At 42.8% G+C, this 18,847-nt stretch overlaps 1 protein-coding gene across 1 annotated transcript in view; it reads left to right on the top strand.

The window, feature by feature from the left end:
• Window positions 1-18,847, top strand: part of FTO (fat mass and obesity associated) — a 425,927-nt gene that overhangs the window by 113,402 nt on the left and 293,678 nt on the right. The window contains exon 3 of the mRNA XM_010861935.1: window positions 13,083-13,710. Within this exon, the coding sequence (XP_010860237.1) occupies window positions 13,083-13,710 (628 nt within the window). The remainder of the gene's footprint in view (window positions 1-13,082; window positions 13,711-18,847) is intronic.

The raw sequence follows: 18,847 nt of genomic DNA, 5'->3' as shown, positions 1-18,847 counted from the left end.
ATGACTAACCTAGACAGCATATTGAAAAGCAGAGACATTACTTTGCCAACAAAGGTCCGTCTAGTCAAGTCTGTGGTTTTTCCAGTAGTCGTGTATGGATGTGAAATTGGACTATAAAGAAAGCTGAGCCCCAAAGAATTGATGCTTTTGAACTGTGGTGTTGGAGAAGATTCTTGAGAGTCCCTTGGACTGCAAGGAGATCCAACCAGTCCATCCTAAAGGAGATCAGTTCTGGGTGTTCATTGGAAGGACTGATGTTGAAGCTGAAACTCCAGTACTTTGGCCACCTAATACGAAGAGCTGACTCATTGGAAAAGACCCTGATGCTGGGAAAGATTGAGGGCAGGAGGAGAAGGGGATGACAGAGGATGAGATGGTTGGATGGCATCACCGACTCGATGGACATGGGTTTGGGTGAACTCCAGGAGTTGCTGATGGACAGAGAGGCCTGGCGTGCTGCAGTTCATGGGGTAACAAAGAGCTAGACACAATTGAGCCACTGAACTGAACTGAATTGTAATGATTTTTTTTCATGCTCCTCTCTCTCATTTTCTGTACTGTGATATATACGGGGCCTGGCACCTAGTAGGTATTTAATTAGTTTGCTTGAATGGATGAATGAATTACTGTAGGCATTAGTTCTTTATTTATTTTTAGTAAATATTTATGTATCATTTGGCTGTGCCAGGTCCTGTTTGCAGCATGCGGGATCTTTAGTTGCAGCATGTGGGATCTAGTTCCCTAATCAGGGATCGAACCTGGGTCCCCTCCCTTGGGAGCACAAAGCCACTGGAACATTAGGGAAGTCCCTAGTTCGTTTTAAAAAAGGCATGACGTGTAATAATATTTGGTGTGATTTGAGTTTTGTTTACTCCTCCTCAGGGAGGTGGTATCTATAATAACCTACAGGATTTATATAGAAATGTTATATCCCACACTAGTAGTCTTTTCTCTTTTGAGCTTTTCTAGTTTTCCAAAGTATCTAAATGATCACGTATTCTTTGGTAATCAAGAAAAAAATAATTTGAAAAAGTACCCTTAAAACAGGTAAACCCTCCAAGTGTAATCAGTTCTTAAATCCTTGCTAATATTTTCATAGATAGGAACTTTTTGGTACACGATAACACACACTGTTACAAAGCAGCCGCTGACCCACTTTAGCTTTTGTATGGCAGAAGTTGTGCACAAAGAATTAAACACCAAGGTTAGCCCAGGTGTTCTCAGCCAGACATACCCTGAACCAGGAAAGGAGACGCCAGGGCAAACAGAACAACTCTCAAGGCTTGGCTTTTTTATCTTGCTAAGACCCACAACAAACCTGATACCAATATCTAATCGCTTTAAGTGCACCATGTAATAATGGAGTGTTTCAACCAAACCTTAGTCCAGTAAATCTCTTCTCTTAAAAGATGAAGTGAAAATACTTTTTAATGACACGAGTGAATAGAAAGTTCAGCCCTGACACTGAGTCCCTTACACAGGTCCTAGCCACAGGAATGCCAACCCAGCTGCTAGTCATCAAAACAAGACTTTCTGCAGTTTCCAGATTGGGTCTGTTTATTGACCCTTCCTGCCGGCGTGCCAGGGACTGTGCTCAACGTTTTCTGAATGCTTGTCACATTTCATCCACACAGCAGCCTCTTGCATTCATTCCACAATTACAGATTCACCAACTTCCTCTTCTTCAGGCTTCGATTGCTTGAGATAGAGATACTGACTTCCTCTTTTACAAATCAGGACAGACTAAGCTCCGTATCTGAGAGACAGAGCTGCAGTTCATCCCAGATTTTTCTGACTCTGAAGACCCAGACTCTTTCTGCCACACTGTTTGCCTCCCAGTATGCCTTGATCAAATTCACAGTGCCTTCAAAGAAGTTTTTTTTTTGTTTCTTCTGATTAAGACTATAGAGAAAACCAATGAAAGAAAACAGCAACAGTAACAAACTCCAAGCAGAAGAGCCAGAGGACCTCTTTTGGTTTACTGCAGAGCACAGGGAAGTGGATTCCATTGAAAATAACCTCTGGATTCCAGATACGGGAGGTCTGTCCCCCTTATCCAGAGACAGCGCCACCCTTCTTAGCATTCCCTGTTATTTTCATTCATTCTGTGCTTTCTTTGTGTGGGCTTCTCTGGTGGCTCAGTGGTAAAGAATCTGCCATCAATGCAGGAGACAGGGGTTTGATCCCTGGGTTGGAAGATTTCCTGGGGGAGGGGGCGGCAACCCACTCCAGTATTCTTGCCTGGAGAATCCCATGGACAAAGGAACCTGGCAGGCTACAGTCTACAGGGTCGCAGAGTCGGACACGACTGCAGTGACTTAGCAAGCAGGCAGGTGCTACTTTCTACGTGTCAGTGTTATCTCAGTGCTTTACATGTATTTGCTCATTTAAATCTTATCATTGACACTCTGAGGCAGGTTGTTTTAAAAACCCTACTCTAGGAACTTCCCTGGTGGTCCAGTGGCTAATACTCCATGCTTCCAGTGCAGGGGACCTGGGTTCTATCTCTAGTCAGGGAAGTAGATCCCACATGTGGCAACCAAATAAATGAATATTTAAAAAAATTTTTTTTTTAGAGATGAAACTCAGAGGCACCGAGAGGTTTAAAAATAAGCATGAAGTGTCAAAGGCTGGGATTGAGACTGTCTGGCTCCTCAGTTTAACTAAGTGCTGCCCTTCTGTATCTCCTTGTGATTCTGGAATTGCTCTGATTTTATCCCGATGATCCCATGCCTCTGTGTCCATCCCTTTTCTCCCTCATAACCTGCGGTGCTCTCAGTCCACCTGACTGGGGGTGGTTCTAACTGAAAGTCTTGCAGGGACATTGAACTACTCATGATCTATATGAATTCATCGTGTGTGTGCTCAGTTGCTGTCATGTCTGACTCTTTGTGATCCTACAGACTGTAGCCCCCCAGGCTCTTCTGTCCACAGGATTCTCCAGGCAAGAATACTGCACTGGGTCGCCGTGCCCTCATCCAGGGGATCTTCCCAACCCAGGGATCGAACCTGCATCTCTTGCATTGCAGGTGGATTCTTTACTGCTGAGCCACTGGGGAAGTCCATGAATTTGTTACTTAGTTAAACAAATGTACTTAGCCTTGGCTTCCCAAGTGGCGCTAGTGGTAAAGAACCTGCCTGCCAATGCAGGGGACTTAAGAGATACCAGTTTGGTCCCTGGGATATGGGAAGATCCGTTGGAGAAGGGCACGGCAACCCACTCCAGTATTCTTGCCTGGAGAATCCCATGGACAGAGGAACCCTTTTGGCAGGCTACAGTCCATAGGGTCGCAAAGAGTCAGACACGATTGAAGCGACTTAACACTTCATCGCTTCTGGACGGAGTTAACAGCAAAGCCTCTAAGATACGTTTGAGGACATCCAGCTGAGGCTGAAACATCTGGTGGGGAGTGACAGAGTTGGAGGGCGTAGAAGGAAATGAGATCGGAGCATGGTGGCCCAATTCTGCAGGAATTTGCTGTCCACAGTGAGAACACTGGCCATGACTTTGAGTGAGATGGGAAGACATGACAGGGTTTGGAGCACAAGAATGATAGGATATGACTTAGGTTTTACAGGGATCCTGCCTTGCATTCCCTTCTCTAGTGACATTACCCCTGCTCCTGTTGTTCAAATCCGGCCTTTGCAGTCCTCAGCTTCTCTTCATGCCTTCCAGACCTTGTTTACTGCCTGGGCCTGGCAGTTCTAATTTTTCAGAATCTCACATTTTTTCTTTTTGAGAGTTAACAGAATATATTAATGATAAAAAGAGAGTTCTGTTTTGGAATAGGTTGCGTACGTGCTAAGTCGCTTCAATTGTGTCTGACTCTTTGCGACTCCATGAACTGTACCACTGGGTCTCCTACATTGCAGGCAGATTCTTTACCAACTGAGCCACCAGGGAAGCCCCCAAATATGGCAGACTTGTCATTCCTTGCTTTGTAAATTTGGTTGGGTCTCTCTTGCCTCTGAGGTCAAGTCCAAACTCCTCTGCATATGCTGTGGTCCCAAATTACCTCTGCTGGTCTAGTCTCCACTGCTTTGCCTGATGTTGTGACCAGCCTCCAGCTCCGGTCAGACAGAGTTTCTCACTAGCTCTTGGCTCTACCGTGCTCTGCCATCCTTTCATGCTCTTGTGTCTCTTGTCTCCTGGGTCTAGAGTACCCTCAGCCCCTTTTCTATCTGGTGAGCATCTACTCATCCTTAAAGTTTTCCTTACTTAAGTCTCTTCTGTGTTGATACCAGGAAGTCCCACTTGTGTTATTTTCAATATCAGAGCGCTTCTCACTACCGCTGCCACGTGCATTGTGGCAAAAGCTGCCTCCGTTTCCCTCTCTTGAGTGGTTGCAGCGGTTTCCTAATTTCTTTTGCCTCCATGTCCAGTTTGTTTTAACACAGCATCAGTAGTAGTTTTCTTCTTAAAGCATAAATCAACTCATGCGTCCTCGGTGGTCCAGTGGTTTGCCTTCCAATCCAGGGGGTGAGGGTTTGAGCCCTGGTCAGGGAGGTGGGTTTCCACATGCCTTGGGACCAGAAAACCAGAAGATAAAACAGAAGCAATGTTGTAGCAAACTCAATAAAGACTTAGAAATAGTCCACATCAAAAATAAATAAATAGAGCAGCTCATTAGATTTTCTTGCTCAAAGCCCTTCATGGCTTCCCATCTTTTCAGAGTAAAAGCCTAAGTCCTGATGGTTACTTACGGAGCATGGCAAAACCTGTCTCTGACTTCCCTCCCCTCATTTCCTGCTTGTCCTGGCCCCTCCCCTCCCACTCTGGCATTCTAGCTCTTCCTGGAATAAACCGAGCACACTCTTGCCCCAAGGCCTTTGCACTTAACGTTCCTCAGCCTGGAACTCTCTTTGCCCCCAGGTGTCTGCAGGGCTTGTGTGCTCATTTCTTGCCTTCCTTGGCTCAGATGTCACCTCATCAGAAGCCTCCTCTGCCCATCCTGTGTAAAATTCAGCCCTGACACTCCTATCCTACTTACTTGGGTTTGTTTTTCTCCATAGCACGTATCACATTCTAAAATGCATGAATACACCATAATACAGCAATACACAATCTAAACTATAAAATAAATATATTTTACTAAATAAACAAGTAATTAATGAATAAATAAAATACTTTCTATATACATATGCATAATGAACTATATGGTGCTTCTCTGGTGGCTTAGTGGTAAAGAATCTGCCTGAAATGCAGGAGACGTGGGTTCAATCCGTGGGTCAGAGAGATCCCCTGGAGAAGGAAAGGGCAACCCACTCCAGTATTCTTGCCTGGGAAATCCCATGGACAGAGGAGCCTGGCGAGCTACAGTCCGTGGGGTTGCAAAGAATCAGACACAACTTAGCAGCTAGACAACAACAATGAAGTGTATATAGTTTATATTCATAGTGTATAAATATATACTAAATATACTATGTGTGTGTATATATATATACACACACACATATGGGCTTCCCTGGTTGCTCAGATGGTAAAGAATCCATCTTCCGTGTGGGTGGCAGTTCCATCCCTGGGTTGCGAAGATCCCCTGGAGGAGGGCATGGCAACCCACTCCAGTATCCTTGCCTGGAGAATCCCATGGACAGAGGAGCCCGGCGGGCTACAGTCCAGGGGGTCACAGGAGTCAGACATGACTGAGCACATGCGCACCACAAAGAACAATTTTGTTTGTGGAAGGATTTTCCAGACTCCGTTCCTAATCGTTTATTCCCTGCTCCCAGAGTAGTATATTCATACTTCTGTTGTGAAAAGTCTGAGATCTCTAACTCTTGGTTCTTATTTCTATTTCTACTGTTAAACTATGAGATGCTATAAAATGGGAGCTAACTTGTTTTTATCATTATATTTATGGCACTTTATGCAGTGTTTGGTACAAGTAAATATTTAGTAAATTTTAAATAAATTCAAAATGAACTACTGAATGAATGAGTGAACCGACATGTTGTCTCAGTTTGTAGTGTACTTTGTAGCGTGTTCACAAGATTCTTTGTGGGAACTGTTGCAAGGCCTAGGCAGTACCTTGGGAAGATCGCCCGCCTCCTTTGGGAGACAGCTCAGCATCTTGCAGCCGGGGGGCTGGACCAAATAAGTGTCTAGCCCATTTGTCCTGGGATGGCTGCCAAGTCATACGTAATTTACAGTGAAAATCTTGTAGAAAATATTGTGATTGATATAGTGTGAATTTCTATAGAGTGCAAAATAAAGTGTTAACTGGCAAAATTTATTAACAGCCAGATTAGAAATATACTCCCATGAAATCAGAGTGTCCTGGCACTTAAATGAAGTCCATTTCCCAGATCACTTGAAGGTTTTAAATTTTATTTCACTCTAGGAAAGGTTGAGTTCCATTGGTCTTCGTTTAGGAGAGCCTCCTGTGAACTGGTACCTTATTCAATACCATGTCTTGACTTCAGCATATGATGAAATTCTTTCAGAACCATCCCTTGATATAAGAGGAAGAAGGAGAATTTTTATATAATGGTTTAAAATAGGTAGAAAATAAAGCTTATGCTCCAGAGAAGCTAACATTCCATGTCTTTCAGCCCTTGATAAAGGTCTGGCATGTTGGCAACTTATATCTAAAATACCTTTCCAGTTTACAAAACAGAAATAGACTGACAGACACAGAAAACAAACGCCATAGGGGGAGGGATAAATTAGGAATTACACTACTATAATAAAAGAGATAAACAGCAAGGACACAGTGCATAGCTCAGGGAACTGTATTCAATATCTTATGATAGCCTATATTGGAAAATAATCTGAAAAATAATACATATAACATATATATATATAAAACTGAATCACTTTGCTTGAAACTAACACAATATTGTAAATCAACTGTACTTCAATTAGAAAAATACCTTTCCAAATACTTACTAAACTCTTAATATATATTCATCATTTATGTCATAGAATCTTTTATAGATCTTAAGGAATGTATTATGTGACCAGATAACTGCTAATACTATAATTACATAACCGTACACTCCCTGGAAAAACTTTAATGGCATTAAATAACAACCAAAAATTCTAACGTATTTGAAAATCTGCCAACAGGTGTTCCAAATTATTGTGTGATATCTGATGTTCTACTTGTACCTGTCCAAAATGGAAAGTGGACTTATTTGTTTGATGGAGTGAATTAATATTAAATTATTTAATGTTCAGTTCTTTTCCAAAATTCATCTAATGTTCATTTCTTGAATTACAATATTTAATGTTCATTTCTTTACCCATTGTTTAAAGAATTAATATTAAATTATTTAATGTTCAGTTCTTTTCTAAAATTCATCTAGTGTTCATTTCTTGAATTACAATATTTAATGTGCATTTCTTTACCCATTGTTGTCTTTAAAGAAAAATTTAACAAGCGCTTCATGGCACTTTTATGTGTCAAGCACTCATCTAATTATGTCATAAATAATAAGAGAGGATATTTAAATTTAGGTTTGGAGAAGTTTTCTCCTGCATTTTTGCAGATTATGACAAAATTAGTTAGTTATTGTTATTTGTATTCCTTGTGGTAAAATCAAAATTTCCTAGAGCATTGAGCAACATGCCAAGTCAGATTTAGACAGTACCAGAAGATATCTTGCGGAGAAGGCAATGGCACCCCACTCCAGTACTCTTACCTAGAGAATCCCAGGGACAGCGGAGCCTGGTGGGCTGCTATCTGTGGCGTCGCACAGAGTCAGACATGACTGAAGTGACTTAGCGGCAGCAGCAGCAGAAGATATCTTGAAATATTTTGAAAATTTAGAGTCATCAAAAAGAACCTCCTGGCACATGCAAGAGATGTTGTATTATTCGAAATTAAGAATTAGCTATTTGAAATTAAGAATTTTCAAATGTAACATTTTTTCTGATTTAAGAAGTGTTCTGCATTTATTTTTGAAAATTTGAAAATTATACAGATGTCTAAAGAAAAAAATTAAACTTACATCCAAGTGCATTACCCAGAGAGAACTACCAGAAAATTTTGGCTCTGTTTTTTTCCAAATCTTCTTTTCTTATTTTCACATATACCATTTTTCTTTGTATGAAACTATGACCCTATTGTCTAAATATCTTGTTACTAATTTCTCATACAGCATTAGTTCTAAAACATATTCTAAAAAATCCTTCTAAAATGTGTTACTTACAGAGGAGCCTGATGGGCCTGATGGGGTTGCAAAGTGGGATACGACTTAGCAACTGAACAACAACAGCAGCAATTCTGAAATAGGCTGGAAAGAGAAGCAGACTTGCATTCAGATAAGACTGTAAATTTGATAATAGGCAGATGAGTGAGTGTCAGGGGGCATTGCAGAGATGAAGGAGGGGCAGTTCAATGAAAATCTGAAATGAATCACTAGTTCAGAATGTGTGCCGATCCTTAGAGCTGATTGCCAAACGGTTCTCCACCCCTTCCCCATCACCCGACTCTGCAGAATTACACTTCCGGGTCCTGTCATCCTGGATGAAACACGTGACTGTCTGTCCAGTGATAGAAGGCGGCCGTCACTTCTAGCCTGGAGTGTTTCACTGGCAGTGCCAGACCCTGCCAAACCCTCTTTTCCCTTTCAGCATAACCACTTGGTGGCTGCTTGGATCCCTGAGTTACTGCTTTACTGGACAGTAATTCTCTGCCAGCCCGCAAACAATATGTAAAATGATCAATATCACTGGGTGAAGCCACTAAGATTTGAGGGCTTTCTGTCACTCCAGCGTTATCTACGCTATTCTGCCTGATCAGGAAGGCAAGGCATAGTAGAAGGGATGCAGTAAGTTTGAGGAAGCACAGAGGAGGGAGATGAATCACTCAAATCTAAATGTGGGGCAGTGACTAGGAAAGCATGGTAGGACTACCCTGCTTTGCAGAGAGCCTGTGTTAGATGCTGATTGCAGAGTGACAGGCAGCAGGTTAGGTGGCATCGCTGTGCACTACCACGGAGACTGCCAGGATCCGTTTAGGAGTTCTGGCTTCTATACCTCGTTTATCCCAGTAGAACAGCAGGCACAGAGACATACTTTCTGTTTACACAGCCCATGAGGAGTGCAGCATAATCCAATAAACAAGAGACAGAACATTCTGGAGCCATGAGTAGTAACCCTAATTTTATTGCTAAACTGGCTACTCTCTGAGCAAGGTCCCTGAGGCCTCAGTATACTGGAAGCACAGTTAGCTAGCAGCAGTGATTAAAAGGAAGTTTCTCCGTACTTTCTTAACAATTCCAGTGTTCTTTAAATAATCCTTAGTATAAAACATTAAAGGAAAGGAAGATTGTTCCCAGGAACTTGGTTTTGAAACACACTCCCTCTGGGACTGAGAGAGGAAGAAGCCTGGAAATAATACACACACGCATACACTCTCGTTGCTATTGTTCAATGCAGACTGGGCCTAGAGACTAATGAAGTTATATTTAACACAGGGGAATTATAACTCTAAAGACCTGGGAAATTCACATAACCATATGAGGATCACATATAAATACCTTAACATTAAAAACAACACTAAAAATATAACAATAATAATGACATGGGAAAGTATTAAAAAAATTTTTTTTTCGCTGGTAACTCTTGTTCCTCTTGCCTTGGATCACACGAGCTTCTTTTTCTTTGGCCTCAAGAGCCCAGGACTTCAGTACTTCCCCTTCAAGGCATTCTCTTTCCCCCAACTTTGTACCTGGCAGATCCTTCTCATCCTCCAGGTCCCTTACTCAAATAAACCCTCCCTGAATGTCCATCCTCCATTAGATATCCCCCTGCTCAAGACACTCAGCGACTTTGCTCCTGTAGTCAGTCACCCTGTCTTCTGTACCATCTTCTTCTTCCCCTGTCGTTCCCATGAGCACGCTGACAGACCCTAGTGTACCCTTTTCTCTTCCATTGTCAAAAGTCGTCCCGTGGTCTAGCATTCTCCTGCATCAAGTCTGTTTTGCTCTTCCCTACCATAGCAAAACCATGCCAACAGACAAATGCCATCTCTGCCACCTCCTCTTTCATCCCCAGCTGACCCCCATCAGGCTCTTGTCCCCCTCACTCTGTTGAAATGACCCTGGTCATTGTCATCAGTGATTTTCATGCTTTTCAGTCTAGTGGATAATTTTTTCCCCATGTCACTTGGTCTCTTAGGGGAAGCTGACATAGTTGACGTGTCCATCTTTCTTGAAATGCTCCTCTCTTCTTGGCTTTTGCATTCATACACTCTCCTGGTTTTCCACCTCAAAGTTCTCCTTTGCTGAGTCTTTGTGACTCAGGAAGTGGCTTCGGGTTTCCTTCTGGGTTTGTGCTGTTCCCCTAGGAGACTTCAGTCATTCCCATTCTTTAAAAATCAACTGTGTGGCGTGCTGACGGCTCCCACCTTAAGTTCCCTGGCCACACTCTCCTCTGAGATCCTGATGTATGTCTGCAGTTGCCTCCTTATTTCCACCTGAAGATTTTGTTGCCATCTTCTTGGCTATAGCTTCAGAGTAAAGCTCCTCATTCCTTCCTGTCCTTCTACCTGTTTTGCTTTACCTCAGTCTTTCTTATTTAAAAAGAAATAGTAAATTGGGACTTCCCTGGTGGTCCAGTGGCTAAGACTCCTCGCTTCCAGTGCAGGGAGCCCAGGCTCAGCCCCTGGTCAGGGAACTAGATCCCACGTGCCGCAACTAAGAATTCACATGCCACAACTGAAGATCTCGACCTGGTGCAGCTATATAAATATTTGAAACAGCAAACAAATAAAAAACTCAGAAAACTGTTCAGTTATTAAGTCCAGAGTCTGGAAAAGTCATCTGCCACTTTTTTCCCTTCTTAATTCCTCACAGCTAATTCATAGTGTTTCCATTTGATCTGCCTACAAGATACATATTTTACCTGTTCATTTATCTCCGTCTCTAATCCAGACCCATTATCATTTTTCTCCTGGATGGTTGTAATAGCAGCAGAGTTTTCCACTTTGACATTTGCCTCTTTCCAATCCATGCCCACTATTTTAATTAAGAGTGATTTTTATGAAATGTAAATCAACCATATGACACAGGGAGCGCTGCCTGGTGCTCTCTGGTGACCTAGATTGATGGGATGAGGGCGTGGTGGGAGGGAGATCCAGGAGGGAGAGGATACGCGTATGTATATAGCTGCTTCACTTTGTTATGCAGCAGAAACGAACACAACATTGTAAAGCCACTTGACCCCAAATTAAAAAGAACAAGCACAACATAAATCAAATTGTTCTTTGCCCTTTGACGTCCTCCAACGCACTCAAGAGTGATACCTAGAGTCCTTACTTTGCCTTCCCAGGCTCTGTGTGATCCAGCTGTGCCTTCCTCTTCATCTTTAGTGCAAGTCACTCTGCCTTGGGCTCTTTTGCTTTGGTAAAACAGGTCTTATTTTTGTCTCTAGAATAGGCTGGTCTCCATCCTCAGTGTCTTTGTAGGTTTCGGTCCCTCTTCATGGAAGGTCTTTCTCTAGTTCATCTCACGGCCTGTACCTTCTTTTCCTAAAGAGCTCAGTCTATAGGCTGGCTCCAAGAATGTCTTTCCTTCTCCAATGACAGATTTTCCACTCATTTGTTTCTGTCCAAGTACTTAAGACAACTTGGAATCGTTCTTCATTTGTATGATTTGGTATAATAAAAAGCTCTGTGAGGCCAGGAACCTTATTTCTGTGTAGTGTGTGGTATATGCTCTACAGACATACATTGAATGAAAAAAATGTATGGAAAAATAAATGGTCTTGCCCTGTTGAGCATATAAATGATTACTGAATGAAGATGTAGAAGAAAACTGTCAAAAATGGTAGGCAGTACAATACTGAAAAGGCACCAGTCAGATGACACTTTCTGGGGGTAATGTGAGATCCTGGGCTTTGGTTTGAAAAAAACTCAATTTCACTGTGTAGAATCAGGGAGCTGATTGGCTGAAAAGTGAATGAAGTCCTAAACTGCATCAATAAATCCCTGTGTTTCCATGTTATGGGAGGACATTATCTTACAGTGCTCTCCTCTGGTGAAACCAGTAGAATTATTACATCTTTCTAAATTGCAGTGGGATGTCTCATCCATTCATTCAGCCAGTATTTACTGAGTACATCCTGGGTACTCATATTATAGTTGGAAACAAAACTATCATGGCTTTATGTTCATGGGACTCAGTGTCTGACTCACAAAGAAAAGTTATTTCTCTTTCAGTGAAAGCATTGAAGCAGAAGCCAGTTTTTCATTTATTGAGAGGCTGTGCAATCTTGTGGTTAAGAGCTCATGCTTCTGGAGCTTGACTCTGAAGCCTGCAGGTTTTAAATTCCAGCTCTCCTATTATCAGTCCTTGTGACTTTGGGCGAGTTTTTATTTATTTTATTTATTATTTTTTAATTTTGCTGTGCCATGTGCCATGTGGGATCTTAGTTCCCTGAGCAGGAATTGAACCCATGACCCCTGCATTGGAAGTGTGGAATCTTAACCACTGGACCACCAGAGAAGTCCCCAAGTTTTTGGAATGTCTCTCTGCCTCAGTATTCTCATCTATGACCTGGAGATAATATTAATAATAGTACCTCCACATAAAGTTGTAACAAGTAAATGAGTTGGTATGTATAAATCATTTTGAATAGTACACAACACTTGGTAAGCCCTTAAAAAAACAGGTGTTAAGCAGCAATTAATCAGGTTGTGTTGTTTTGGAAGGCCAAAGCTGGAAGACAGGTTGAGGGTGGGGAGAAATGGTCACAGAGGGAGCTTGGAAGACCAAAGACCAAATCATTATTATCGTTTTATTTATGTTGTTGCTGCTCAGTCGCTCAGTCTTGTCTGACTCTTTGCAACCCCATGGACTGCAGCACGCCAGGCTTCCCTGTCCTTCACTGTCTCCTGGAGTTTTCTCAAACTCATAAACTTTTGTTTATAATTGTCTGTAATGGAGCTTGGACCTAAAACTCTTTGGTGGAGAGTTGATGACTTAGTTTTCTATTTTAGGCTAGAGAGATATGTGTTTAGAAATACCCCTGACAGTCTTTTTTATTCTCCTGAGGCTTATGAAGAAACACACTTTTGAAATAATAAAATTATAGCTCTCCATAAACACATATTTTTGCTTTGCTTTTGTTCTAGTGGCAACTGAAATATCCTAAACTAATTCTCCGAGAAGCTGCCAGCGTGCCTGAGTTGCTCCATAAAGAGGTTCAACAAGCCTTTCTCACGCTGCACAAGCACGGCTGTTTATTTCGGGATCTGGTGAGGATCCAGGGCAAAGACTTGCTCACTCCAGTCTCTCGCATCCTCATCGGTAACCCCGGCTGCACCTACAAGTACCTGAACACCAGGCTCTTCACGGTACCCTGGCCCGTGAAAGGCTCTGATGCAAAGTACAATGAGGCCGAAATAGCTGCCGCCTGTCAAACGTTCCTCAAGCTCAACAGCTACCTGCAGGTAGAGACCATCCAGGCTTTGGAAGAGCTTGCTGCCAAGGAGAAAGCCAACATCGATGCCGTGCCAGTGTGCATAGGTCCAGATTTCCCCAGGGTTGGCATGGGGTCCTCCTTTGACGGGCACGATGAGATTGACATGAAGAACCGAGCAGCGTACAACGTCACTTTGTTGAATTTCATGGATCCCCAGAAGATGCCATACCTGAAAGAGGAACCGTATTTTGGCATGGGGAAAATGGCCGTGAGCTGGCATCATGATGAAAATCTGGTGGACAGGTCAGCGGTGGCAGTGTACAGTTATAGCTGTGAAGGTACAGTCTGCTCTATGAAGAAGCAGCCCCGAACATAACATGACCAGAGTCGCGCAGGCTCTGGAGATATGATCGGATATGCGTGCGTGTGTTTGTGTGTGTGTGTGTGTACGTAGATGTGTGTCCTTCTAAGGTTTGCTGCGCCCATATATCTACAGAAAATGCTTCTTTCTCATCCATTTGTGCTATTTGGCTCATTGTTATCCTGTGCTCAGAATATTTTCCCTCGTAAGCGCTGCTTGTCATTGTCTTTCCCAAGCCCTGGAGAGCCGCATCTTGGTTTCACACACCCAGCTGCCTTTTTCTAAAGCTCAGAGTAGATTGTACAGTTGTTATAATTGACTTGCTGATAAAGGGCCAGGAAAACAAAAATCTGTCAAATCCTTCCAGGTTCCCACAGGTGTACATTTCCAGTCTTGCCAAAACGTTTTATTACAATTGACATTGCTGTCTTGAAGGGAGTGATTTGTCAACTGTGGACTTGTTCTTGGCTTCCTCCAGTTTTGACTACTGTCCTTCCTCATCAGAAACAGCTGAGGTGGGTTTTATAAGCTGACAGACCTTTATTTTCAGGAGTATCTCTAGCCCGCCCCCCTCGCCCCCTCATCAGTTCTGCAGTTTTAGACCTGAGAGGGTTTCTGTGGCCAGCCTGTTCTTGCAGTTTCTGAAACCTGGTGCCCTTGGAGCAAAGATCACAGGCTACCTTTTCTGTGGTCTGCACAAATTTTCCTTCTCTGATTGTTCAGGTTCTGTGTTTTGAAGGTCCCCAGTGTTTTTCAGAACAGGATTATAAAAAAGGTAGGTGGGCAAATCAAGGACAGAGTGACCTTTGCTGACTTCTTTGCCTGATCATTTGGCAAAGGAATATAAGACGTAGTGTTAGCTCTTTTGGTGATGGAGAGGGAGGCCTGGCATGCTGCAGTCCATGGGGTTGCAAAGAGTCGGACACAACTGGGTGACCGAAGAACAGCCATTAGCTCTTTTGCCAGTTTCTCTCTTCTTGTTCACTGAAAAATGCTTGGAAAACCAGAGTTCTAGATATACCATCGGGAATCAACTGGAACTTTTAAGGGCCATTGTTTCCTGAAAGCTTGTTTTTTAATTGGATTTTGTTGTTATTTGACTCTTATTTACTAAGACAACTGTTTTAGAAAAGGGATTTTCAAAAAGAAACTGTCCTTGCTTGCTCTCTATCTTACCATTTCCCAGTCTCAAAAATTTCCTCTGGATAGCTAAAATGTTTTCCACCTTTACCTTTGGTCTTTGGCCAGGATCAAGGAACTAGTTTAGCAGTTAGAAAATTTACTAGTTTCACTGGCATCTCAAATAATGATGCTGACCTAGGAAAATTGCTTGCAGGAGATTTGATGCTTTCCTAATGGAAAGAACCGCGAACCTCTGATCTTTAATAAGGTCTTGCCAGGGATTTAAGAACTATCACATCCAAGAACTCTGATGTTAACGAACAATGGAGTTTGCTAGTTTCTTTCTTAAGGAGGCAACTCTCTGAAACCGAGGCAGTGGTATGTGATAGCTCAAACAGCTACAAAGATGTCTTTGTGCTCCTGCATGCTCTCAGCCTTTCTGTTTAATAGTCCTATTGTACTCCCAGAGCGTGGGTGATCAAATAGTTTTTGAAACCTAGAATATCTTGTGGAGAGGAATGAAAATTTTTAATGACTGTTTCTGTGGTTGGGAGTAGTTAAGACTGATAAACTATACAAATAAACCTAAGTACATAAAGCTTCATCCTTGCGCTTATCACCTAGACGAGGGAACTGCAGAATGCAGATCTATAGGGGCAGGGTAATTCCTTTGTGTTCTTAATCCCCAAAGTTCCCAGAACTCGATCTCATAATAGTAGCAATACTGGGAGCCCTCATTTATTGAGCACCTACTGTGTGCCAGGCACTGGTAGAAGCATTTTACATTTATTTACTGATGTTATTTTTGCAACTCTGTGAATGAAGTACTACTGTTATCCTCATTTTACATATGAGGAAACTGAGGTGCAGGAGGATGGTGAACTTTTCCATGGTTATACAGCTATGATCAGTAGAGCTAGGATTTGAACTCAGACCATCTGGCTTCAGAGTCCTAACAGCTAAGGCTAAATGCTTTGTGAGCGGGTATTTCCTACCTCTACAGTATAGCTGGGCTTCCCTGGTGGTTCAGTGGTAAAGAATTTGCCTGCCAATGCAGGAGATGCACGAGACACAGGAAACATGGGTTCGATCCCATGTCTCTGACCCTGGGAAAGCTGAATCCACTGAAGCGTGGACATTTGTTTCCATAATTCTTAAGTCTTTATTTCAAAGTGAGTAGCTTTATACTTCTTAGCTGTCTTTGAGACCAGGAAAAGCTAGGTTATAATTACAGCTAGAAGTTTTAGAGCACTCATAACTTAAAAAAAAATTTTTTTTCCCCTTAGCCTCACAGCATCCCTGTCTAAGGTCTCAAAGCTCATTTGATCTTGTTTATTTCAGCGTGTCATGCCATATCTGTGTTCGTTGTTTCTGAAGTCACTTCCACTGCTCAGTAAAACTTGTTTGATCTTATAAGTCACATTTTTTTAACCCCCATGCAATTATTTATTCAATTAACAGTACGCATCTACTGTTTGCCAAGCACTCTTCTAGATACTGAGAATATGACAGTGAACAAAAATTGTTGCCCTCGTGGAGCTATGTTTTAGCAAGGAGAGACAGGAAAGAAACAAATAAGCTTATATATATTGCAAAGGTAAGGCACAGGCTTACAGTTTTAAATAGGAAAGTTAGCCTTCCTTCAGTTGGGTAACCTTGGAGCAAAGATTGGGAGGAGCATATGAATGAATTGTGAAGACTCAGAGATGGGACATGACTTTGGGATGTTTCAGAAGCAACAAGTATGGATGGAAGAGAGGCAGAGAAGAGGTGAAGTAATAGAGGTGAAGACAGACTGGAAGACTAGGGGTCAGAAGACTAGGTGGCAGAAGATAGGACCTTCTAACACTGCTACAGTATGTGCTAAGTTGCTCCATTGCATCCAACTCTTCGTGAGTCCATGGACTGTAGCCCTCCAGGCTCCTCTGTCCATGGGATTCTCCAGGCAAGAATACTGGAGTGAGTGGCCATGCCCTCCTCCAGGGGATCTTCCCAACCTAGGGATAAAACCTGGGTCTCTTACATCTCCTGAACTGGCAGGCTGTTCTTTACCACTAACACCACCTGGGAACAGGAGGCCCCCCTATCTACAGGGGATGCCTTCCAAGACCCTCTGGTTTCCTGAAACCATGGGTAGTACTGAACCCTATGTAGACTGTTTTCTCCTATACATCCATACCTATGATGAAGCTGAGTTGATAAATTAGGCACAGTAAGAGATTAACAACTATAACTAATAATAAAATATAACAATTATACCATAATAAAAGTTCTGGTTTCTCTCTTAAAGTATCGTATTGTACAGATTTCGTACCTTGCCTATCTTAACTAACCACTTATCACTCACTGTCACCGTAACTTTTGGAGTTTGAGGTGCAACAGCAAAACTAGCTTAAATTTCTTTTTCCTTCTTCACGACTTAACAGGTAGAAGATTTGTTCTTACCATAGATGTTAGAAACATTGGCATACAGCTCTTTTTCTTTCCATACTAAGTTGAGAACGTTCACCTTTTCACTTAAAGGAAGCACTTTACAACTTCTCTGTGGCCTATTGGGATTGCCAGCATCACTGTTCTTATGCTTTGGGATCATTGCTAAGTATAGTAAGGGAATGCAAGTGCTGGATCCAGTAATGCAAGCTGACTGGAATGCAGGCACTGCAATACCATGACAATTGACCTGATAACCAGAGGGCTACTACCCACCCCTGGACAAAGGGGTGAGTTACTTTCCGGGCAGGACAGAGCAGGATATCATCATGCTGCTCAGAACGGCATGCAACTTAAAAACTTATAAACTGTTTATCCCTGTAACTTTCCATTTGATATTTTCAAGATTGCTGTTGACTGTGGGTAACTGAAACCACAGAAAGCGAAACAGCAGATAAGGAGAGACTATTGTATTAATAATAACAATCCTGGGCTTGTCCTTGGAGCGGGATGGGGAGCCATTGCAGCAGGGGTAGAAGGGAGGCAGGACTGGAAGCAGGGGAGCTGCAATAGGCCATTGGGTAGTCCAGACTAGAGACGGTGGATCGGGTTAGAAGAGGCAGAGGTGATGAGACACAGTTCTATCGAGTCCCATATCTTTTCACCAGAAAAGATGGCAGTGCCTGTCAGAGAAGAAGCCCAGCAGCAGCATCTCCCAATTGTCCAGAGAGGGCTAGGGATTTCCCTGGTGGTCCAGTGGCTAAGACTCAATGCTCTCAATGCAGGGGTGGTAGATTTGACCCCTGGCCAGGGAACTAAATCCCACATGCCACAACTAAAGATCCTACATACTGCAACAAAGATGGGAGATCCCAAGTACTGCAATTAAGACAGTGCTAATTTGTTTCAGTCATGTCCGACTCTTTGCAACCCCATGGACCTCAGCCCTCCAGGCTCCTCTGTCCATGGGATTCTCCAGGAAAGAATACTGGAGTGGGTTGCCTCCAGGGGATGTTTCCAACCCAAGGATGGAACCCTGGGTTGTCTCTTACATTTCCTGCATTGGCAGGTGAATTCTGTACCATTGGAGCCATCTGGGAAGCAATTAAGACCTGGTTCAGTTCAGTTCAGTTGCTCAGTCATGTCCGACTCTTTGCAACCCCATGAATTGCAGCACACCAGGCCTCCCTGTCCATCACCAACTCCTGACGTTTACCCAAACTCATATCCATCGAGTCGGTGATACCATCCAGCCATCTCATCCTCTGTCGGCCCCTTCTCCTCCTGCTCCCAATCCCTCCCAGCATCATGGTCTTTGCCAATGAGTCAACTCTTCCCATGAGGTGGCCAAAGAATTGGAGTTTCAGCTTCAGCATCAGTCCTTCCGATGAACACCCAGGACTGATCTCTTTTAGGATGGACTGGTTGGATCTTCTTGCAGTCCAAGGGACTCTCAAGAGTCTTCTCCAACACCACAGTTCAAAAGCATCAATTCTTCGGCGCTCAGCTTTCTTCACAGTCCAACTCTCACATCCATACATGACCACTGGAAAAACCATAGC

The sequence above is a fragment of the Bison bison genome, unplaced genomic scaffold (genome assembly GCF_000754665.1).
Source record: "Bison bison bison isolate TAMUID 2011002044 unplaced genomic scaffold, Bison_UMD1.0 scf7180017864473, whole genome shotgun sequence".
In the NCBI taxonomy this organism is placed as follows: Eukaryota; Metazoa; Chordata; class Mammalia; order Artiodactyla; family Bovidae; genus Bison; species Bison bison.
The sequence above is the reverse complement of the archived record's forward strand: the minus strand, read 5'-3'. Positions and strand labels throughout refer to the sequence as shown.